The sequence below is a fragment of the Sphaeramia orbicularis genome, chromosome 4 (genome assembly GCF_902148855.1).
Source record: "Sphaeramia orbicularis chromosome 4, fSphaOr1.1, whole genome shotgun sequence".
NCBI lineage: Eukaryota > Metazoa > Chordata > Actinopteri > Kurtiformes > Apogonidae > Sphaeramia > Sphaeramia orbicularis.
In genome coordinates, this window is record NC_043960.1 from 2,809,636 (window position 1) to 2,835,952 (window position 26,317).

The 26,317-nt window shown below is 35.3% G+C and overlaps 1 protein-coding gene across 1 annotated transcript; it reads left to right on the forward strand.

Annotated features, from left to right (window-relative positions):
- Positions 1-7,663: 7,663 nt before the first annotated feature.
- On the forward strand, positions 7,664-25,521 carry plvapb (plasmalemma vesicle associated protein b). The gene is made up of 10 exons (XM_030132661.1): positions 7,664-7,718; positions 7,831-8,153; positions 9,726-9,902; positions 10,164-10,257; positions 11,921-12,122; positions 13,642-13,861; positions 16,744-16,893; positions 18,979-19,101; positions 22,858-22,956; positions 24,919-25,521. The coding sequence occupies exons 2-10, from the start codon at positions 7,950-7,952 to the stop codon at positions 24,925-24,927; spliced, it is 1,278 nt and encodes a 425-aa protein (XP_029988521.1). The 5' UTR covers positions 7,664-7,718; positions 7,831-7,949; the 3' UTR covers positions 24,928-25,521.
- Positions 25,522-26,317: the final 796 nt, after the last annotated feature.

Genomic DNA, 26,317 nt, shown 5'->3' on the forward strand with positions numbered 1-26,317 from the left:
GAGCGCTTGTTTGTGCAGTATGTGCAGATTACAGCTTTGGAAATAATTATGAGACGCTGACATTTGTCCTGAAGCCACGAGGGTTTTCGTGTGTGCAGATATGAGGCAAAAATCCAGCAAATGGTCATTGTTATGGGACCACAAAATCCAAAAATGTTTGCTTCACAGATTTAATAAAAGGCAAAACCTGACGTAAATCCAAACCTCAGTTACCTATTAGAACAAAGTGTTTTAATTCATATTGAAAAGTTCATCCTGAAAGAAAACAGTTTAAGATGTTCATGTTTTTAAAGATCTTCCATTAACCATCAAACATTATCCCAAAAACAAAAAAATCAAACAAACAAAAAAGTGTCACAAAATGCAAGACGTCTTTTAAAAAGTCCAGATCTGTCCATTTTTATCATCAAAACCCCTTTTGTTCTGCTCTGTCTCTTCCATGTTGCTTTGTCTGAATCATTTTCTTTTATAATGTATTCAACATAAACAAACAAATACACAGTTTAAATAGAATAGAATAGAATAGAATGCCTTTATTGTCATTATACACATGTAGAATGAAATTCAGAGTCAACTCTCTTGTGGTGTGAAGTGCAAAACAGTTTAAAAGAAAAGTGTAAATATATATAGAATAAAAACATGCATGTCAACCAACCAAAAAACGGTACAGATAAATATATTGCACTTTGAATTGATCCAATTACTACAATTTAAGCAAATAAATAAATGATTTAAACCATATTTCTTAAAAAACTTGTTTCATATAGCTTTAGATTTTAGAAAACGCATTTTAAGTGTCTGCGTTTGCACATTAATGAAGAAATAATAGGTGTTTATATCAATGCCAACAATTTTTCTCAGAAACAAGTAAAATGTTTCGAACATTTGATGCTGAAAAATAATTGGAAGCCAACTATTATTCCAAATGGAGAATATTAAAAGACGACTTGAGCGGAATTTCTATAGAAGATAAGATGTGTTGTATTGGAGAACAGGTTTTGTTTTCCCCTGCATTTGTCATAGATTACATTAACCCATAAAGACCCAGTACTACTTCTGCAACAGTTCCAAAATATTTTTTCTCTATATTTAACCTTTCTTAAGTGATTTATCATAATTTATTATAATATTATCCTCTGTATTTTGCATTTTTTCAGTGAACATCAGGTATTTTCTTATATTTAATTCACTGATCATGTAGATCCTTATAAAAACTCAGACTGAAGTTTAAGGTTATTTCATCAAAAACAGAGAAAACTGAATGAAAAGTTACTTTTTTTTTGTTGCAAAATTTATATTCAGTGTGTCCATCCACTGTCATTGATCCAACTCCATGGGTTTGACTGGTGAATCAGTGTTGTAGAAGATGACAGTACCTTACCTTACCTTACCTTACCTTACCTTACACACATATGCCAGGTATTTCTGGATTTTTATGACCACAGTACATTTGATTTAACCCATAAAGACCCAGTGCTGCTCTTGTGGCAGTTCCCAAATAAATTTTTCTCTATGTTTAACCTTAAGTGATTTATCACCATTGATTGTAATCGTATCTTCCTTATTTTGCGTGTTTTTTGTTTGTTTTTCAGTGTAAATCATGTATTTTCCTATATTTAATTCACTGATCATGTAGATGTTCATTAAAACTCAGATTAAAGTTGAGGGTTATAATTATCAAAAACAGAGACAAATCAAAAACAGACTTTTTCAGTCAAATCTGTCATTAGCTGAACATAACCCCAGTGTGTCCATCCACTGTCACTGATCCAACTCCATGGGTTTTACTGGGGAATCAATGCTGTAGAAGATGACTTTGTTTCCATGGTAACTACAGAGCCTCTGAACATCTAAATGGGTCATATCTGATGACCATGAAAAGATAAATAACTGTATTTTCCACCAGTTATTGACATGGGTTGATAGGATTAGTGGTTCAAAAGTTCTTAAACATTTCAGGTCAGTAGGTGGTTTTGTCGTCGGTGGCCGTTTGGGTCTTTATGAGTTAAAATTCACACTGAACTCTAAATATTGTTCTGTTATCCAAACCCACATCAAATCCAATCCGCTATATTTATATGGCACATTTAAAAACAGTTAAAAGAAATACACTAAAAACAATAAAAAAGTACATAAAACTACAACAATGCTGGAAATAAAACAATAAAATCAAATAGATTTTAATAGTAGTAGTAGTTAACTAGAAGCACTCGGAGAGCGCAGACCTCTGCCAAGGCTGATCAGTGGCCCCCCCTGTGGGCCCCCCCATCCCCAATCACCACCAAAATTTAATCATTTCTTCCTTATCCCATTTCCAACAAACCCTGAAAATTTCATCCAAATCTGTCCATAACTTTTTGAGTTATGTTGCACACTAACGGACAGACAAACAAACAAACAAACCCTGGCAAAAACATAACCTCTTTGGCGGAGGTAATAAACATGCTCCTGCACATGCTCAGTTCCATTGATGAAACACATTCAGGACACGACATGTTGAAACTGTCAAGAATTTAGTTTTATTTTTTCTCTTTAACAATAAATAAAAACAGAATTTTTATGGTGTGGCCACACCTTTTGAAACACAAAAAGGATTTCTCCATAAATATTTCATGATAATATTTGCGATTGTGTAAAATTTTAAGGGTTTCTAAAAGTGTAAATACAGTCACGGAAAAAATTATTGGACCACCCCTTGTTTTCTTCAGTTTCTTGTTCATTTTAATGCCTGGTCCAACTAAAGGTCCATTTGTTTGGACAAATATAATGAGAACAACAAAACTAGCTCATAGTTTAATTTCAGAGCTGATATCTATCCATTTAACAGGTTTTCTTGATAAAAACCAAAATCTCTTCAGTTCTTCCATCAATATAACTATGTCATTGTACTGACAAAAACAGTGCTTTTATTCATTCCATGTTTTCTTTTCTGTCTGTTTTAGTCACATGACACACACAGGAGTTAGGACTGGATTGCAGAACCATTGTTTTTGATGACTTTGGATGGTCTGATCATTTTTTACGCAACTGTACACACACACACACACACACATATATATATATATATATATATATTTATTTATTTATTTATTTATTTTTTTCCAACATTCTTTTTTATTGAAGTCAAGGTAAACCAAAGTGGCAGTCATACAAGAAAAAAAACATACTTTTAGATTTTCTACATCAAAAACACAATACCCACCCTACCAAGTCCTGGACAATGCATCCCCATCTAAGATTAAATAAATAAATAAACAAGCAAAACACAGGAAAAAAACATCTAGAGGCAATAATATTATAATAATAATATATAATTTAATATAATTTAATTCATATAATTTGGGGCGGTCATGGCTCAGGTGGTAGAGCGGGTCGTCCAATAACCAAAGGGTTGGCAGTTCTGTCGCTCTATGCTAGTCAGTCTGTTGTGTCCTTGGGCAAGGCACTTCACCCCCCTTGCCTCCAGTCCCACTCACACTGGTGTATGAATGCGTATGAATGTTTGGTGGTGGTGGGAGGGGCGCTTCTGTCAGTCTGCCCCAGGACAGCTGTGGATACAGATGTAGTTTACCACCACCAGAGGGAGAATGTGAGAGCGAATGAAGAATGGATCAATAACACTGGTCAACAACAAATTTATTGTTTGTAGATAATTTGATTTAGGATCATTTTGGTGCTGAATCCAAAAATCACATTCATTTTGCTCAATCAGGTCAACTTTCTGAACTATGCTACATATTGGCTTTTGAACATTTTTGCTTACATTTATGGGCATTTTCACATCATATGATACAAAATTCTTTCATATTTCTTGCAATAAACGAGTTCTGAAGATTTTACTTTTGCCAATTTATGATGAATGTTTTTTTTAATATTACAGGTGAATGAAATGGCTTCGACTAGAAGATCTGGCAAAAATAAGCCTGACGTATTCTGCTCCATCTGCGGTGAATACACCATTGTACCTAACAGGAATCCTGTTAGAAAAGGATTTTTTTTCTCTTAAAACCTATTTTGGGTGAGAACTATATAAAAAATCAACTGATAAAGTCACAAAAATGTCATCAATTTTGTGAGAAGATCAAATTTTTCAAAATCAAATTAGCAAAAAAACCTGACCTGATTGAGAAAAACAGATGTCATTTTTGGATTTAGCGGTGCAAAATGGTCCGAATTCAGTTGGAAAAACCTAGACAACTTGTAAAAAACATTTTTTTGTAACCCAGTGTAATGTAAAGCGCTTTGGGAGTCTAGAAAAGCACTATATAAAATCTAATCCATTATCATTATTATATTAGTAGGTATGACACTCATCAGGCATAAATTCATTCATTCATTCATTTATTTCATTCATGGTTGTGCATTTCATCAGTAAACATTCAATAATCATCAAGTAAACAAACGTACACAGCCATGCTCGAAAAGGAGCAGGATGAAGAAAATCTGACCTTTCCTGTCCCCTTCTAAATAATAATAGCCTTAATGGTTCTCCGTACACAACTAGCTATAAAATCATACTATATAAAGTCAGACAAACCAACTTAATACACCCAAAGATAATACAAAATGAATACAAAACTACATGTGCAGAAAGTACAAAAATTAAACAAAAAGAAAACAAGAGTGGAGTAGGTCTACAAGGCAGATTTGGGAGCAGATGGGGTTGTGTTGTGACAGGCTTATTTCAGACTCATGGTCCACATTAAAAAGCAAACAGATAAATACAAACACAATAAAACTACTTTGTTGTGTTGGCATCAGTCCATGTTTGTGCATTCTATAATTTGTCCAGCAGATGGCAGCAAAGTCCCTCTAATATCAAATCTATCTTCTGGTCTGTGACTGACTGAGTGTTCTGTTTGTGTGAGTTCAGTTTTCAGGTGTTTGGTGAGGACTTTATATATCTGCAGATCCTTCTCCTGTGTCAGACTCCATCATGAAGCCTTTAAAGCTGAACTGGTCCATGTGCAGCAGCTTTTCCATCCATCACTGTAAATATTCCCTCTTCTCCACCTTCTGCAGGATTATCAGCCCAGTGCTGCACATTTATTTTCCTTTCCCCTTTGCTGAGTTATCTTAAGAAGTGTTTTTGTATCTCATTATGTTTCCTGTTTTTGTTCTGAACCTGATCCAACATCTGTCCTCACTCCTGACAGTCGCTCATGCTCTGTCACTCCAACCTGCCTGCAGAAGAATAAATTAGTTTGGTTTCCGGTGAGGACAGGTTGTCAGGGAGACAATGGGGAGCAGGAAAACCCCGGACTCCGAGGACCTTTCCCCTTTCACACCCTTCCCCAGCAGATCCTCACGTCACCAGGGCAGATAATGCCATGGGGGGGGGGGGGGGGGTCCACAGCGTCTGTACTGCACCAGAACTTGTTCTTCCCTCATCTGTGAAGAATGACAGGTCCCTATTGTTTTCATTTTTTCACTCCTCCACTGCTATGACTCCTTTCCGTCCCGGCCTAAGACAGGATACGGTGGAATTTTTTTTTGTTTGTTATTTTCTTTTTCTCCTTACATGGTTTACATTGTTCATCCAGTTCTGGGGAAGTGTGATCAGGAATTCTGTGGTAGCTATATTTATAAATGGAGCTGATGATGATCTTTCCTGGTTTCGTTTGTTTTTCGTGGATTACATTTTTATTTTCATTATATTGCACCTTTTTTCTGTCTTTACTTTTCTATTGATAAATTTCACCAAAATGCCTTAAAGTTTGTTAAATCTGCTCCTAACACAAATTAATTGTGTAAATATTACACCCAAATTTCATTTTAAAGCTAAATATTTCATCCAGTTTTATTCTCCTTTTTGTTCAACTAAATCACACATTTTTTTCAACCTACTCATCACCTGAATTCTGTCAATTTCATTTATTCTTGTGTTTATCAATTGGCAAAAAGTAGATTAACTCACTCTAATAATGAACTCTGTACAGGAGCACACTATGTTAGGTTTATACATTTTTATATTTAAGTAAATAACACTTAATAAAGCACATTTCAAGTGTTTTACAGGATAAAACAGGAAAACTGAAGTAATTCAATAAATACATTAAAAAAAAAGTGCAACAATTACTGGTGTTGGACACAAATTAGTCATAATAAAAATGGAAATACATCAAATATTAACTAATACATATGAAATACTGACATAAAACACAATTATAATCAATAAAAACACCAGTGCATAAAAGTGTGTTCTAAGACGACTCAAAAATCTCAATTCATTTCTGATTTCTAGAGGTTGAATCAGCTTCAAAAAGTGAATAAGAAAAACATTAGCCCCATACACTGCAAAAATCTGAATCTGACCAAGGGTATTTGTCTCATTTCTGGTCCAAATGTCTCATCACACTTAAAATCAGACAGAATCACCTAAAGAGTAAGCTTTCAGTGAGATAGAAGAACTGATTTATGGACAATAGATCTGGAAAATCTGATTTCGAGAAACCTAACCAAGATCATTTTCACTTGTTCCACTAGCAGTTTTTTTGTTTTGTTTTGTTTTGTTTTTTTTTTGCTTGAATTAAGAAAAAAACATCTTGATTTAAGCAAAAAAAAAAAATCTGCCAGTGGAACAAGTGAACATTATATTTCTTGAAATCAGATTTTCCAGATCTATTGTCTGAAAATAAATTCTTATATCTCACTGAAAAGTTCCTCTTTAGGTGATTAGGTCTTATTTTAAGTGTGATGAGATATTTGGACTAGAAATGAGAAAATACACCAGATTTGCCGTGTAGCATAATTGTCTAAATCAGTAGTTTCCAACCTTTTTTAACTCATGACCCCATTAGAACATCCCACATTTTTGACGACTCCAGACATTCGAAACAGAACCTTTTTTTTTTTTGCTAATATTAATTTATTTTTGATCATGTAATAGTTTGCTATACTATGTTGTAAATAAACATTAATTTTTGGCTAAATTTAGTCTATATAATGTCTCTTATTGTGGACAGAGGCAGTAAATCCAGGTGTAGATTACTGCACAAAGGGTCAGGATCTGTCCAGTCAGTCCAGCTGGGATTTACAAGGAGGACAATTAATACTGAACAAACAAGAACTGAAACTATGAATTATGAAAGAGCTGCAGCATCTGAAACTGACCACAGTGAACATGTGACACACAAACAGAACCACAGTGCCGCAGTTTCACACTCAGTTTGTCTTTTACGGATTGGGATTGCCTCTGTCAACTCAACATATATATTTTTTTAATTAGTATTTTTTATTTTATTTATTTATTTTTTTTATCAATTACTAGAAATTTCAGGTGACCCCATTTGAATTCCAGGTGACCCCATGTGGGGTCCCGACCCCAAGGTTGAAAATCACTGGTCTAAATCATATCTTTGGCTAAATTGTGATGTCTGCATAAATGAATCAACAGTGTTCTGCAGATATCACAAAAATATGACTTAGGCAGTTATACTATGAGGATAACAAAAGGATGGTTTGTCCTAAAATGTTCAGTCTGTTTAAAAATGACCTCAAATAGGTTTTTAAAGCATTCTATTCAGTGTATGTGTGGGGTCTGTAGATGCTGTTTGAGGGTAGTTTAAGCGACTGAGGATGTGGATGTGGATATGACAGACGTTCATGAGGGAGGAGAGAAGAAGGGGAGGGGGAGGGGGAGGGGGAGGGGGTCCAGGATGGAGTGGAAGTGTGTGTCCAGCAGCATTTATAAACATGGCCCCTTCACACACCTAAGGGTCAGTGTTTACATCCATCCATACATGTCACATGTTTGGAGGAGACGCAGAAATAACCAGCAGACTTCTTCTCCTTCTTCTTCTTCTCCTTCTCCTTCTTCTTCACATTTAGACTTGGCTCGAAGCTTCAGCATCTACTCAACTCCTCGTGGATTTTAGCCACTTAAAAAACCCAAACATATTCTCTTTAGACCTTCCTCACCCGCTGCCACCATTTCACCTCCACCTGCCATGTACAGCTCCAGTTACTCCCGGGCCAAGTTCGGCCTGGAGTCCAGGGAGCCTCTGCATCGACCCAGAGGGAAGAGCTGTGGATACTACCTGAGGATCATCTTCTTCTTCTCATCCCTGATCCAGTCCCTCATCATCGTCAGCCTGGTGCTCTTCCTCATCTACGGTCAGCCGGAGAAGTCGGCCGCGGAGAAGAGGGTCAAGGTCAGTTGAAAAAAAAAAGACAAAAGCCTGGGGTCATAAATCTATTTGCACTTAAACGTCCCTTTGCACCTTCTCATTCTGAAGTTTACAGCTTGTTTTACACCTTACAGTTCTTCTACAGGTTCTTTACTCAGATTTAGTTACACCTGTAAGTTACTGTTATCCCATAAAGACCCAGACCTCCACTCTGCAAATGATGTGGTTCTTACCAAGAGAAAAATACAAACTTAGATGTAGAAGTGTTCGATAATTTATCTTGTTTTAAGACTTAATTTCTTATTTTTAGTGTTCATACATCTGTGGATATTTCTAGATTTAACAATCTGAATTCAAGAACCTTGTCAAATGAAATTATCTTGGTGCATGGACAGATAATTTCACTTGTTTTAAGTCCCTTTTTCCCTCAGATTTAGTGTTTTTATCTTGTTTTTAGACACCTTTTTTTTATGGTGCACCGTTGATCAAAAGTATCTGATCTGATAAAAAATGTTTAACACCTGTTGATCCACTAATCCTATCAATACATGTAAGTAATTGGTGTAAAATACAGTTTGTCATCTTTTCATGGTCATTAGATATGACCTATTTGGATGTTAAGGGGCTTTGTAGTTACCGTGGAAACACCATCATCTTCTACAACATTGATTCACCAGTAAAACCCATGGAGTTGGATCAGTGACAGTGGATGGACACACTGGGCTTATGTTCAGTTAATGATAAATCTTGCTAAAAAAAAAAAAAAAAAAAATCACTTTTTTTTCAGTTTTCTTTGTTTTAATATAATAACCTTTAATCAACTCTGAGTTTTCATGAACGTCTAAATCAAATATAGGAAATTAAACAAAGGAAAATACATGATTTACAGTGAAAAATGTAAAAAATTGAGGATAATATTATAATGAATGGTGATAAATTACTTAGGAAAGGTTAAAATGGCAGAAAAATGTATTTGTAAGCTGCCATAAAAGTAGCACTGGGTGTTTATGGGTTAAGTGGGTTCAGGAAAAAGCCTGGGTGTAAAACTGAGCTTTAATGAACATTTACATGATCAGTGAATTAAATATAGGAAAACACATGATTTATACTGAAAAAACACAAAATAAGGAACATAATATTACAATCAATTAATGATAGATTTGCTGAAAAAGCCACTTTTTCTTCAGTTTCCTTTGTTTTGATATAATAACCTTTGAATTTACTCTGAGCTTTTGTGAACATCTAAATTAAATATAGGAAAATACATGATTTACAGTGAAAAATGCAAAATACAGAGGATAATATTATAATAAATAGTAATAAATAGCTGAAATATAGAGGAAAAAGTCAAAGTAGCTGTGGGTCTTTATGGGATATTTTATATAGTGTGTTCTATTTTTTTTTAAACTCTTTTTTTGCTCTTAGATTCTATTTTTTTTTTTTGCGTGTCATGCTGCTGCTACACTGTAAAAGCACATGTATCTGTGTAAATGTCACCATATGACCCAGTCTTTACCTGAGTCAGTGTTGTTCATTTCAACGCACTGTGTGAAAAGTGTTCGGAGCTGTGACGGTGATGAATGATTTGTGATGAAGGAGCTGGAGCTGAACTTCAACAGGCTGAGTGAGTACAACATCCAGCTGAGGAAGGAGAAAGGGGAGCTGGGGGATCAGCTGGGGGCTCGGACGGCCGAGAAGGCGGCTCTGGAGAAAGAGATGGAGAACCTGAAGACGGCCGCCAACAACACAGAGCATGAGTTACTGAAGAAACTGGTGAGTACACATGAAGGTCTGGGCTCATGGAAACACAAAGATCAGCTTTTTTTAACGTGGCTCAGCAAGGGGTCGGTGGTTTTTACTGCTCTGTTTCATCCTTCCCCTTCCAAAAGTCTTTCCAGTTGTTTATTCTTCACATTATGCAACAGGATGATTTCCTCAGGCATTGTTGGACTTTTCCTATGAGCCACGGTGGTAATAAAAGATATCGGCCAGAAATCGTTAATCATCCTGTAAATGTGTTTTCTTCGTTCTAAGGCCGACTGTGAGAGGCAGGTTGCTGTGACTCGGACCATGGTCGTCCGGTGTCCCACCCAGGCCATGGCCCCGCCCCCCATGGTCACCTCTGGAAGTATGTACGCCATAATTATCTACTCCTTTATTTTAGAAGAACATGTTAAGACTGATTCTGTAGTGGTGTTAACCCATGAAGACCCAAACCTTCAGGAACCACCAAAACCATCTACTGATCTAACATGGTTTTGGGTTTTTTTTCAGTAACACTTTACTTAAAGGTCTAGTTTATAATGCATTAAGTGCACATTCAGAAGACTTTATAACGCATTTATTACACTGGGTTACAAAAAAATGTTTTTTGCATGTTGTCTAGGTTTTTTCAGCTGAATTAGGAGCATTTTGCACCGCTAAATCCAAAAATGACATCTGTTTTTGTCAATCAGGTCAGGTTTTTTTGCTAATTTGATTTTGAAAAATTTGATCTTCACACAAAATATAATAATTAACCCTTTCATGCACGAATTATGAGAACCTTGATCAAAATTTATTTTCATGAGTGTTTTTGTTCCTCCTTAGGCATGAAAACAAAAATCCAATTGAAAATTTTGTTATGAATCTATTTTTCATGGAGTTCAAAAAATGTCCACTCAGTTTGACACAATGGATTTAATTTTTGAAGCAAAGAAGCATGTATTTACAGATAGATCATGTGAAAACTATGAAATAACAACACTTTGAATGCTGCTAATCTGATGTTTTCTCACATTTTAACATACTCTAATACTAGTCATTACTCACTTCATGGAGATAATATGCAAAAAACCCCAAATAAACCTTTATGTAAAAAACAAACAAAAAAAAAAAACAAACGGTTTAATAATAATGACAAGCAATTGATTTACACTCAAACATGTTAGTGCAGATCAGGTTTATCAAGAACAGCAAAGTTACTGTAATAGTGTAAATGTCAGTGTATGGGATGGTGCACAAGTGTCCACTGTGTTGGCTGATATGGAACTAAAACAACAAACCCCATGAATATATAAGAGAACAGCTGCAGAAGAACTGACCACTGGAGTGACCACTATGCATGAAAGGGTTAATACCAAAATCAGATTGGTAAGCACACTTTATTACACTTGTGACTTGATTCCTGTTAGGTACAATGGTGTATTCAGCGCAGATGGAGCAGAATACATCAGGCTTATTTTTGCAAGATCTTCTAGTCGAAGCCATTTCATTCACCTGGAATATTAAAAAAAACATTAATCATAAATTGGCAAAAGTAAAATCTTCAGAACTCGTTTATTGCAAGAAATATGAAAGAATTTTGTATCATGACGTGAAAATGCCCATAAATGTAAGCAAAAATGTTAAAAAGCCAATATGTAGCATAGTTCAGAAAGTTGACCTGATTGAGCAAAATGAATGTGATTTTTGGATTCAGCACCAAAATGATCCTAAATCAGTTCAAAAAACTTAAACAATAAATCTGTTGTTGACCAGTGTTATATAGACTAAATGTCCTCTAAACATTTATTTGCAACACAGCATAGCAAACTGTTACATGATCCAAAACAAATTCATTTAAGCAAAAAAAAAAAAAGTCTGTTTTGAATGTCTGGGGTCGCCAGAAATTTGTGATGTTAAAATGGAGTGACAAACCAAAAACTGTTGGGAAGCACTGCTCTAGGCCCTGAAGGAAAACCCTGATTCAGATAAAAACTGAAACCAGACAGATGTTCAGCCGTTACTACAGTTTCCTCTGACCTCTGCAGGTGAAATGAAGACCCTGCAGACCCTCAACGCTCAGCAGAGAGCCTTCATAAACCTCATCGAAGCCAACTTCACCCAGACGGTTCATTATCTGACTCAGGAGCGAGACAACGCCCTCAAAGACCGAGACACCCACCACCAGGACGCCATCGCCCAGCGCCGCGACAACACCATGTTGAAAGAGCAGCTGGTCACCTACACCAGGTAAAGCAGGGGTGTCAAAACCGGACCACCAGGGGGTCCTGTCCGGCCCGTGGGATGAATTTGTGAAATGCAAAAATGACACTGAAGATATAAACAATCACCATCAAAATCTGTTTAGTGCAGGTTCTACATTCAGACCAGTATGATCTAAAGTGGGTCAGACCAGTAAAACAATAACATCATAAACTATAACTAATGACAAATACAAACTTTTCTCTTTCTGTGTGTGTAAGAAAGTTAAATTACATGAAAATACTTACAATTATAAGCAATTTATTCACTAAAAGATGTGAATAATCTGACCAAATATAAACAACGTGAAATGTTGCAAGAAAAATAAGTGCAATTTTAACAGTTTTATGTCTGTTACTAAATGTTTTGTGTATTTGTAGATCCACTGTGATCTGTAAGTTGTAATCCACATGTGTAAATGATAAACTGAGGCATAATGTTGTTAAAACTGCACTTACCTATACTGTAAAAGCAAAATGGCCTCAGTGTGTGTGTTTGTGTGTGTGTGTGTCTCAGGAATCACACTAAATCCGTACACAGCTGACTGCTGCAGTTTGTCATATTTATGTATTTTTGGTCAAAGAAGACAGTAGTGAAAACGACAAGTTGATAGGACCAACATTTTGGGAGATATTGGTAATTTTGGAATCCAGTAGCTTTATAATCACGCTGCTATGGCCAGAACGCTTTGGCGGTGACTGCTGGACAAATACGGTACAGCATGCACGAATACACAAGAGCAGAAAAACTACCACATCCAGAACCTGTGGATCCCCACGAGTCAACGTGCTAGATTTTTTTTTTTTTTGGATCAATGTATTTTTATTAAATCTTTCAAACATACAGAAAAAGTAAGACAAAAACTTAGACGTAAAAAGGTATAAGACGCCACAAAACAAAACAAAAAGTTCCACAGTGAAGTTACCCAATCAACACACTATTTATTTGTTTACTTTTTTAATCAGTGTTTTTTTTATTACAGTCTTTCAAACATACAGATAAAGTAAGACAAAAACTGAGACATAAAACAAAGCTGTAAGACGCCACAAAACCAAACCAAACCAAACTAAAAGTTCCACAGTGTATTTACCCAATCAACGCACTATTTTATTTTTTTTATCAGTGTATTTTTTTAAGTCTTTCAAACTCACAGAAAAAGACAAACACTGAGACATAAAACAAAGGTATAAGACACCACAAAACAAAACAAAAAGTTCCACTGTGTAGCTATCCAATCAACGCACTAGTTGTTCTTAAGAAATCTCAGCTCGTTCATGTTATTCAGATTTTTTTTAAGGATACTTTGAGAAGTAAACTTTTTCATGTTTAATTTTCCATTTTCCTGTTATTATTCGACTGGTCCGACCCACCTCAGGTCCTACTGGGCTGAATGTGGCCTCTAAACTAAAGTGAGTTGAACCCTGAGGTAAAGAGTCGTCTCCAGCTCAGACACGATGAAAACACCAGGACTCAGTCGATACAACAGGATTTTTTTTCTTGTCACCAGGAAATGCAAGGAAGACTTTGCACATTCTTTGGATGGAATCAAGATGGTGACGAGTGAGTTCCTGAACAAGATCAACAACCTGTTTCCTCACCAGCTGACCTTCCACCTCACCTGCGACAGCCAGCAGGAGCAGATGGAGAAGATAAGGACCAGCTGCACCAACCTGTCCAGAGACGTGGAGAACAAGTTCCAGCTCTATCTGGACACCGTGGGCAACAAGGTGAAGCACCACCCCACTGACATGTGTTCATTTCTGGGGTTTTATCGGTGGTTTCACTGGTTTTCATGAGGGTTTTAGTCTCCACGCTCCAGACCAACCTGCACTTCTTACATTTTCCTGAAAGCTGATGGAATTTTCCACACAATGTAGAAGGAAACCAGGTTCTCAGGGGAGGAAGTGGAACCGCTGCATCGTTCCTGATGAATTTCACTAAAAAGACAGACGTCCTCTGGGATAAAGCCAGGGTCAGAACAGGACTGAGGGGCGGAGCTCTGCTGATACAGCAAAGAGAGAGAGAGAGAGAGAGAGAGAGCAAAGAAGAGCTCCGAAACTAGGAAAGCAGTATTTTATTAGAGAGAGAGAGAGAGAGAGAGAGCAAAGACGAGCTCTTTCTGCGCTCTTCTTTGCTTTCTCTCTCTTTTGATAGGGCTGACCTTTATTTACAAAAGTAAAATCAAATTAGAGCAGAAAAATAAATTACTATATAATATTTAATAGTTTGATTTATAGGTGTGCATTTTACGCACACTTGGTGACAGATGCTAGTATTTTTAAACATTTGACCTAGCGCCAAAAATAATAATGCAAATTAACCGATGTTGGAGTTAATCACTGACATATGCCAGGATGAAAAAATGAAATAATACGTGATCCACTTTTTATGTAGTATACTGAAAAAAAAAATATTTTTTTGTTTTTTGCTTTAAAAAAAATGGTTTGTTGACATTACAAACACAGAATTTAAAGGGTTAAAAAATTTCACAATTATTGAGTATTTGGTATTTTTATTTAGGCTCAAGTTGATGAAATAGAAAAAAGTGTAAAAGAATTAAAAACAAACTGTATGAAAATTTTTTTGACATTATTCCACAAGTGTGTGAAAAAGGCACACTTGGTGTTTAGTAAGGGTCTTGGTGGACGGGATACCAGAAGGTTAAACAGTCGATCAAATGATTAAGTTGTTTACAAAGTAAATCCTTACATTTGTGTGTTTCTTTCGTCACTGCTGCACTTTTTTGCTGTGTTTACCTCCATCTTGCCGATGATTCGAACAGAATTATGGGTAATTTCTCCTACCCCTCCATGCGTAGCGTGGTCCTGAATTATCTCCGTTTCGAGGGTTAGACAGCCCTCCGCCTTAGCCCCTCCCCTTCGTCTAACTGAGAATGGGGACAACACTAGCCCTTCACATGTGCGTGCAAAACAGAGGAGTAGGGGTAAGAGGGAGGGGCCAAGGGGTGAACTGGAATTCAGCCTACGGCAGTCTTTCCATAGAGTAGAATTCGTCTGTTACAGCCACTGCTCCTCACAGGGTGCATCAGTTTTAGCCGGTCCCTTGTACTGGCCTTATTAGGATCATATTTTACTGGTCTGACCCACTTGTGATTGAACTGAGGTGAATGTGGAACCTGAATGGACTGTTAATACTGTCACTTTGCAAATGTACCCTAACCCTTACTCTATGGCGGTCCAGTTTTGGTCCGCGGGCCACATGTTTGACACCCCTTATCTAGGTATTTCTACTCTAAACACTACTGTTGAGAAAAGAAATGTACAGGAAACATCGAGTCCATGTTTAATTCTTCCACCTGCTGTTTTGCATGTACTCCAGTGTGACGCTGAGGAAAGAAAGGAAACATTAACAAACCCTCACATTGTCAACATTTGGATCCAAATAGACACATGGCCAACAATAATAGGTACAATTATGTAAAGGCGCCATCTGGAAACACATTTGGTACAACATACTATGACAGTCATTATTTGTAAATGACACCTGTGTTTCCCATGATGCCTGGCGCTTCCTGCTGCAGCGTTCACAATTAACACATGGATTAAATGTTTATTTTCATTAGATTGCATCTTTTTTCTTAGCCTATAAAGACCCAACCAGCCAAAACTATCTACTGTTATAAACTATTTAATACCTGTTAATCCACTGATCGTATCAATACATGTAAATAATTGGTGTAAAATACAGTTTTACCTCAGTTATTCATGGGATAAAATGTACAAAAACTTCTAAAATGACAATAAAATGAGCAAAGTACTTAAAAATATGGGAAAAATTGAACCAAAGAACTTTTAAGTATGGCATAAAAGTCAACAAATCCTTCTAAAGTGAAAAGAAAATGAAGAAAACACTTGAAAAATTAGCAGCGTTCATCATTTCATCCCATCCAGAACCCTGTATTTATTCTGTGAACCCTAAAAAACCAGAACCATCTACTGATCTAAACTGTTTAACACCTGTTGATCCACTAATCCTATCAATACATGTAAGTAATTGGTGTAAAATACAGTTCTTCATCTTTTCATGGTCATCACATATGACCCATTTGGGTGTTCAGAGGCTCCGTAGTTACCATGGAAACACCATCATCTTCTACAACACTGATTCTCCAGTCAAACCCATGGAGTTGGATCAGTGACAGTGGATGGACACACTGGTTTATGTTCAGTTAATGGTAAATCTTGCTAAAAAACACTTCATTTGTTTTTGTTTTTTTCAGTTTTCTTTGTTTTGATATAATAACCTTTAAATCACCTCTGAGTTTTCATGAACGTCTAAATCAAATATAGGAAATTAAACAAAGGAAAGTACATGATTTGCAGTGCACCATCCGGCTCTGCAGAAGCCTGATAATGATGGAATGGCTTCCAGGTGTGATGGAAGTATGTAAAACATGCAGGTACCGGCCCTCGAGGACCGGAGCTGGACACCCCTGATCTACAGCCTAAATGTCGTATAGTTTGTTCAGTCTCCTCCTCCAGCTGAATTCTGTAAATATTAGACCTACATTTCACTTTTAATCCTACAGTTTTCATCCAAACAGCACAGAAGAACCCTTTATTAACTCAACACTTTTTTCTCGGTTCAGGTGTCGCAGATCCAAGCCCAGTCCAGTCGTCTGGAGGTGCAGAACTCACACCTGACCGCCGACTTCCAGAAATGTGAACAAAGTCGCAGTGAAGCCATCAGCGACGCGAGCAAACAGCTGGAACTGAAACAAAAGAAACACGATGACCAGGTACGATCAGGTCCTTCTGAATCCAACTCTAACAAGGAGGATGTACATACAGACTGTTTCCACTGATTTTACATGTTTTGTTTTTTACATATGTTGTACATATTCTTAAAATGCGTTTTATATTGTGTGCTCATATTGTGTTTATACTGTTTTCATTTGAAGGGGTCAGATTTCTCTAAACCCACTTTTCTTAGTCTGTGCTTCATTTCTTTGTGTATTTGGACCCTAATAGTTCAGACAGTTTGAATTTGAACCCTCCAGCTGCTGCAAAGACATCTGTATATTCATTTGGGCAAAATTCTAGTGGATTTCTACAACCTGTTTTAATTCCTTCTTAATTTGTTACGGCTATATCTAGTTGCATCACAACGTTTGCACATATCAGGTCCAGACTTCTGACCAACATTTCTCTGAGTACGACATAACTGTTCATCAGCAGCAGCGGTTGTAATAAGAACTGAAAATATGTCCAAACTTAGAACCAGTTAACTAAAATGTTCAGTTGTTGGTTGAACAGGACAGAGCAGCACAGCCAACAACCTGGAGGGGGCGGGGCCTGAAGTGGCTCATGTGCATTTAAAGGGCCAGCGCTCCAAACCACCTTTCTGGTGTCATGACTCAGAAATAGTGTTGCAGATGGACCTGTGGAGTTGAATGAATGAAGAATTCAGACCCAAGCAGAGCATTTACAGTTTATGGAGACCACAGGGAAATGAGGGAAAATGCAGAATTCCATTTAAAAAAAGCAAAATATCATTCCTTTAATATATCTGAGTATTTAAATTTGCACCTTCTTATCTGAGAACTACCTGTCCACATTTCTGGAAGAGAGATATATACATACAGTCGCAGAAAAAAATTATCAGACCACCCCTTGTTTTCTTCCATTTCTTGTTCATTTTAATGCCTGGTCCAACTAAAGGTCCATTTGTTTGGACAAATATAATGAGAACAACAAAAACAGCTCATAGTAGTTTAATTTCGGAGCTGATATCTATCCATTTAACATGTTTTCTTGATAAAAACCAAAATCACTTCAGTTCTTCCATCAGTATCTGTGTCATTGTACTGACAAAAACAGTGCTTTTATTCATTCCATGTTTTCTTTTCTGTCTGTTTTAGTCACATGACACACACAGGAGTTAGGACTGGATTGCAGAACCATTGTTTGTGATGACTTTGGATGGGCTAATACAGTGTTTTTCAACCTTTCAACCTAACCCTAACCCATGTGGGGTCGTCTGGAATTCAAATAGGGTCACCTGAAATTTCTAGTAATTGATAAAGGAAAAAAACAAAAACAAAAAAAACAACAACTTATCAATAAAAAACATATGGTGAGTTGACAGAGACAACCCCAGTCCATAACAGACATGACAAACTGCAGCACTGTGGTTCTGTTTCTGTGTCAAATGTTCACTGTGGTCAGTTTCAGATGCTGCAGCTCTTTCATAATTCATAGTTTCAGTTCTTGTTTGTTCAGTATTAATTGTCCTCCTTGTAAATCCCAGCTGGACTGACTGGACAGATCCTGAGCCTTTGTGCAGTAATCTACACCTGGATTTACTGCCTCTGTCCACAATAAGAGACATTATATAGACTAAATGTGTCTAAAATTAACATTTATTTGCAACATAGTATAGCAAACTATTACATGATTAAAAACAAATTAATTTTAGCAAAAAAAGTCTCCAGTTTGAATGTCTGGGGTCACCAGAAATTTGTGACGTTAAAATGAGGTCTTGAACCAAAAAAGGTTGGAGCCACTGGTCTAATAATTTTTTTGCGACTGTATATCTATTTTTGTAACTCACTTTTTTCTTGGTTTTTCTTTCTTTTCACACATTAAACATTTTACAGTGATACGACAGACTGAAATTAAAGGAAAACAGATAAATAAAAATAAGAAAATCAAATGTTCAAACAAACAAACAAACAAAACAAATCCAAAAACAATCGAGTCCTGTCAGTTTTGTTTTAGAGGGTTATGCTGTTACATTCGAAGTCTTTCCAGGTGAGATAAGGCCTTGGCCAGGACAAGGACCAGAGAGGTTTTTATGGGTTTTTTATGTGGTTTTTTATCAGGTGGAGAGATTACTGATGGAGCAGAACCGGCTCAGAGAACAGAAGAAACTCCAGGAGGACACTTTGGCCTTGAAGGAGACAGAGTTTAAGACGCTGCTGCTGTCGGCTCAGCAGAACTGTAAGGTAAAGAAGCACACAACAGCACAACACTCCAAACCTGCAAGAACAGACAGGAGCACTGCAACCAAACAATACTGCATCACAGTTCATGCATTTGTAAGAGTTTTCACTGTTTTCAACCTGTGAGTCAAACAATCACCCATCACTAAATGCCTTTAACGTCTACATTTCCTACTTCACCTGCGGATAAAGAGGAGGAATAGATATGAAATGTATTTATTTCACTATAAAAAACAAAACATGAACATATTCTACTGTGTTTCTGACCGCTTTCTCAACTCCATTTATCTACTGTCTCTGTATTTGATACTAAAATGAACCCTTAAAGCCCCAGAACTACTATTCTTTTCTACATTTGACATTTCCTTTACAATATATTATATACAATATGTAGTATTATTCTAATATTATCCTCTGCATTTTGCTTTTTTTAGTCAAAATCATACAATAGAATAGAATAGAATAGAATAGAATAGAATAGCTTTTAGAGAATAGAATAGAATAGAATAGAATAGAATAGAATAGAATAGAATAGAATAGAATAGAATAGCTTTTAGAGAATAGAATAGAATAGAATAGCTTTTAGAGAATAGAATAGAATAGAATAGAATAGAATAGAATAGAATAGAATAGAATAGAATAGAATAGCCTTTCTTGTCGTGTGTCCAGTGAAATTATGAATGCTACTCCAGTCAGTGCAACAATATAAATAAATGAATAAAAACAACAATATGTCATAAAATAAGAATAGAACAAATTACAAAAACTAAAAGTGAAATAAGAAAATAGAATATAAATTTTTTTTTTTTTTTTAAAGTAAAATAAGAATAGTACGACGGATATCAGGGCCACATAAGAAAATAAAAACACTTGTCATTATGAGAATAAAGTCGTAAAATATTTAGATAAAACCCATAATTTTCTGAGAATAAAGTCATAGTTTTAAAAAAATATATAATTTAACTAAAAGTTGTAGTTTTATGAGATTAAAGTCGTCATATTTTCAGAATAAAGTCCTAATATTACAAGAATAACATCGTCATTTAAAAACAGGTGGGAAAAATATTATAATTTACAAGAATAAAATCACACCCACTTGTCGCATAATGGAGAACTTTAAACATTTTGGGAGGTTCTACTTTCATTTGGGGTTTTTAAACGGCCCCGCCCACCATCAGCAGGGTTATTAAATCACATGTCATGTCATTTTTCTACCTTTTATTTTGCATTTGCAGAGAAGTTGAAACTGCATTGGTGAGAGGGTCATTTGAGCACATGTACGCATTTATTTATTCATTAGTTTGAACAATAAAAAGAAAAGCATGAAAACAAAGGTCAAAACGCAAGAAAATCTGCAGGTGAGACCGAAAACCCCCAGAGGATGATCCAGTTATGACACGAAATAAGCAGAAACAGACAAGAACACAAGATATGAGACGCAGAAGTTAAAAAAGACAAATAAAGCATTTCTACAGACGTCAGCCTGTGCACCATAAAAGCTCCTGAAGTGTACGGTCTGGTTTACTGAAGAGCATGTGCACCAGCAGGGTTAGTGAGTCTGGAAACTCCAGAGTTTAGACGTTTGCATGTGGACTCAGCACAAAGCAGGAGGCAGGAAGGACGGACGGACAGGGGGAGATAAACGACAGGAAACACTTTTAGCAAGTCACAAGTTCACACAACGTCCAGTTTGTGATGAAACGCCTCAGAGCGCAGAGTTCAGGCAGCAACGAGACGGACCGAGGCAGGCTTTGTGTGTGTGGGTAGTGTGTGTTATTAATGTGTGTGTGTGTTATTAATGTTTATGTGTGTTAGTAATGTGTGTGTGTTATTAATGTGTGTGTGTTATTAATGTTTATGTGTGTTATTAATGTGTGTGTGTTATTAATGTTTATGTGTGTTATTAATGTGTGTGTGTTATTAATGTTTATGTGTGTTAGTAATGTGTGTGTGTTATTAATGTGTGTGTGTTATTAATGTTTATGTGTGTTATTAATGTGTGTGTGTTATTAATGTGTGTGTGTTATTAATGTTTATGTGTGTTAGTAATGTGTGTGTGTTATTAATGTTTATGTGTGTTATTAATGTTTATGTGTGTTATTAATGTGTGTGTGTTATTAATGTTTATGTGTGTTATTAATGTGTGTGTGTTATTAATGTGTGTGTGTTATTAATGTTTATGTGTGTTATTAATGTGTGTGTGTTATTAATGTTTATGTGTGTTATTAATGTGTGTGTGTTATTAATGTGTGTGTGTTATTAATGTTTATGTGTGTTATTAATGTGTGTGTGTTATTAATGTGTGTGTGTTATTAATGTGTGTGTGTGTTATTAATGTTTATGTGTGTTAGTAATGTGTGTGTGTTATTAATGTGTGTGTGTGTTATTAATGTTTATGTGTGTTAGTAATGTGTGTGTGTTATTAATGTGTGTGTTATTAATGTTGATGTGTGTTATTAATGTTTATGTGTGTTATTAATGTTTATGTGTGTTATTAATGTGTGTGTGTTATTAATGTTTATGTGTGTTATTAATGTGTGTGTGTTATTAATGTTTATGTGTGTTATTAATGTGTGTGTGTTATTAATGTTTATGTGTGTTATTAATGTGTGTGTGTTATTAATGTGTGTGTTATTAATGTTTATGTGTGTTATTAATGTGTGTGTGTTATTAATGTGTGTGTGTTATTAATGTTTATGTGTGTTATTAATGTGTGTGTTATTAATGTTTATGTGTGTTATTAATGTGTGTGTGTTATTAATGTTTATGTGTGTTATTAATGTGTGTGTGTTATTAATGTGTGTGTGTTATTAATGTCTGTGTGTTATTAATGTGTGTGTGTTATTAACCCTTTCATGCACAAATTATGAGAACCTTAGTCAATATTTTTTTCTTGAGTGTTTTTGTTCCTCTTTAGGCATGAAAAAAACAATGCAATTTATTTATTTTTTTATTACCGTATTTTTCATGGAGTTACAAAAATGTCCACTCAGCTGAACACCATGCATTTAAGTTTTGAAGCAAAGAAACATTTCTATAATAAAAATCATCATCAGAAAGTGATAAACTGTGTGAAAACTATGAAACAAAAGCATTTTTAATGTCACTAATTGCTAAATGGCTACTGTTTTCTCACATTTTCTCACACTCTAATATTAGTCATTACTCATTTCATGGAGATATTATCCTCCTGAGACCCAGGAAATGAGCAGTTTTAGCTTTTTTACATTAAAAAATTGTCCTGATTGGAAACTGCATAATACAACAGTTTTTTCAGATGCATTTTTAAAACTATTTTTATTGATTGATTGTTTTTTGTTAATGGAATGTCCTTTGTAATGGACAGCATTTTTAAAGTAAACCTGTCAAACTTTTGTCCCCTACAGAGGACAAAATGCATCGCTGGGTCTCAGGAGGATATGCAAAAATAAATAAATAAATAAATAAATAAATGTTAATTACAGTCCAATACCAATTAGCAGTTGATTTACACTAAAACATGTACTGCAGATCAGGTTTATGAAGAACAGCAAAGTTACAGTAATTGTATGAATTGCAGTGTTTTGGATGAAGCATAAGAGTCCTGATACGGAACTAAAACAACAAAACCCATGAATAAACAATAGAACAGCTGGAGAAGAACTGTCCGCTGGAGTGACCAGTATGCATGAAAGGGTTAATGTTTGTATGCGTTGTTAATGTTTGTGTGTGTTGTTAATGTTTGTGTGTGTGTAGTTAATATTTGTGTGTGTGTTACAGCCTGCTGCTCCTAAACCCATGGGTCCTCAGCTCGTTCCACCGTTCAATCGGCAGACGGTGCCCAACTGGCCGGCTCCTGGCATCGGTAAAACCCCGACGGTGAGTGAGTTTTAGTTATCCTGTATTATAAAAGGGAAGTGGACTGTGTGTGTGTGTGTGTGTGTGTGTGTGTGTGTGTGTGTGTCTCAGGCATCACATTAAATCAGTCCAGAGCTGACCGCTGCAGTTCGGCATATTTATGTATTTGTGGTCAAGGAAGAGACTAGTGTAAACAGCAAGTTTTTAATATTTATTTATTTATTTATTTATTTTCTTGTTGAAGATGCAAATTAAAAAAACAATGCATCGATATCAGATTTCCTAGCTTTGACTTGCATTTCACTGTAAAAGCAACAGATTTCATATTTTTTCTGATCAGCTTCGTTTCATTTGTAACATGTATCCATTCCATCAGGTTTTTACCACAGACACATATAAAAATTCACTGGAACACTTTGAAAAAGATGAGATTTTCTGCACATTTTTTCCAAAAAAGCCTAACTCTTTTTTTTTCCTAAACAGCAAAGTTGACAGGACCGACATTTTGGGAGATATTAGTAATTTTGGAATACAACAGCCTTACAATGGCCAATCACGTTGCTATGCCCAGAATCATAGAATCATCATTGAAGTGGGTTGCCTAGCAACAGATAAACAATAGGGCCATGTTACCATGGTGTCAGATTTCATGTGCAGAAACAGACATGTCAGCTGAGAGGTTATTCAACTGAAAATGCCAGTGGAATTCACCAAGAAAAGAAAAGAATGAACTGGATCAGAGGATCTAGAACCTGTAGTTCATCACAGTTCAGCGCTTTAGTCATTTCTAATATTGAACCTGATTTTGAATCCCAAACTGTCCAAAACTAAGAGAAAAATTCATTTTTACCTGTCATTAACTCTCAACATTGACCATTACTCATAATAAATCCACATATCAGAGTATTTTTATGGTTCCTTAAAATGTAAAAGAGAAGTTGTATCAGAAGAAATATGTAATATATTTTAATCATATTGATTTAATGTGGTGAGAGAGAATACACACAATGAAATCAACAAAATGAGCCAAAAATGAGTGAAATATTCGAGGAAAAAATACAAAAACAGTAAAAAAAAAAAAAAGAAGAAAAATATGTAAAACAATCAAGAAAATGAGTAAGAATGCACAAAATACCCCAAAAATGAGTCGATTAGGAATCAGATCGATGACATTAAATCACAAAAAGAGAAATTAATGAACAAAAAAAAGAAAAAAAACAACTCAACACAATGTAAAATAATGAACAAAATAATCAAGAACATGGACGAAAATGAACAAAACCTGAACTCACTGACATTAAATCAATATGAAAAAAAAAACAAAAACAAACAAATGAATAAAATAAGAATCACATTTTATATTCTATTTTCTTATTTTATGTTTTAATTTTTGTCATTTTATATTCGCTTTATTCTTATTTTCTTACATGTTGGTTTTTGTCGTCTGTCGTCGTCTGTCGTCCGTTACAAAACTTTCAGTCGTCTTCTTCTCTGAAACAACAATTCAAACTTGGTATACAGCTTCTGTATGATGATGTCAACAAAAGTTAGTGAAATTATTTGGATCTGGATCTGATTCTGGATTTGGCGCCACTTTGAAAAATTTTTCCCATTCTAACAGATAGGAAGTGGATTGATCCAATAAATCAGTATCAATGATATCAAGTGGGAATTACATTTTTTTACAGATCTGATTGGAATATGAGCAAAACATGGACTATTTCTGTAATAGAATAAATACACAGAACTGGGTGAGAATAAATGGATCTGGATACATTTCCCAAAGTTTTTTTTCCTCTTTTCTTTTCTTTCTTTTTCCCAAAGCTTTGAATTTGGCCACTAAGCTCCAGGGCCACTGGTCCGATTTTTTATTCATATTGTGGCGCTGATCGGAGTAGCTCTAAAAATGTCATTACACACACGAGGACAGTAACGGCTGTTCTGATTCTGATTTAACATCATTTTCTGTATTTTCTGTTCCAGGGGAGATGAAATGGACCGATTTCTCTTCACCTGAGTGGATTTTTCAACAGACATGTACATATTTCTGCACGTTGGTCAAACACATTGTATATATTCTGACTGAACATTAATGACGTATTTTACGGAAGAGGATTAGGGCCACTGGAAAAGAAAAATAATAATAATAAGGTCCAATATATATATACATTTTTTAAATAATTATTCTGAGAAAAAAGTCAGATTTCGGAGATTAAAGTGAGAATTTTGACTTTTTTTCATAATAATAATAATTTAAAAACATATTGGACCTGTTTTTATTTTATTTTTTATTTTTTCCAGTGGCTCTAATCTTCTTCTGTACATATTTACTCCTGTTGTTCTGTTTTTTTTTTTTTTTGTTTTTTTTTTTTTGCTTTAATGTGAGATTCAGTGTACTTTAATTCAATTCAGACACTTGTTGTGAAATAAAAAGCCTCTCATCTGTTTGTTTTTTTCTCAGGTAAATGTAAAAATGTTCATGAATTTGTTGTAAATAGTTTTTCTTGTATGTTTCTCACGGTCATTCAGGTTTTGACAATGGAAATAACTCAGAGCATTAACTTAATAAACCATCGTCTGTCCGTTTGTGTCGTCCTCTGCCTCTTTTGTCTTCAACAGAATAAAAAAAAACACACAATCAGACAGGAATTAAACACTCACAACACTCTTTAAATAGCAACACTAACATTTCCCAGCAATTCAGACACTACACATCCAGAAATAGGATGTTGGAAAAAAAAAACATTTTGAACACCGATAATGTATTTATTACCACTTTTATGGTGTGTTTTACACATACAGGAGCTGTTCTATTAACTGTTCCCAGGTTTTAGTACTTCCTTTTCCTTTTACAAGCACAAGGCGATGAACTCCAACTGCAGCTGCGATGGAAAAAAACTGAACTGTTGAGTTTATGATTTTTTATTTTTATTTTTTTTTAAATAATCTTTTTATTAGGACACATTTTCAGTATATATGTCCTCTCAGTGCAGGTATAAGCGTGTCCAATTTTCCAGTTTTCCAAAAACCAACAAACAACAGACAAAAACTTAAACAAAAAAAAGAGAAAAGTAATACCCCCCCCGTCAGCACCCATTTTAAGACCTAATAATTTGTGATTTTATGGTCTATTCGAATGTTAACAAGGGAAAAAATCTGAAAAAATTACAAATTAGAGTAATTCAACAGACAAAGGCTACATCCATGTTCAGACTGCAGGTAAATGAAGCTGTGTATCATTCCTTCTTTTCAGATTCAATGACTCATTTTATTATTCGTGTATAAATTAAAAACCAAAAAATGAGTTGTTTTTCATTATTTTGATTGAATGCACAGATTAAAATTGGAAATAAGCAAATGGACTAAATGTCAGGTTTAATGT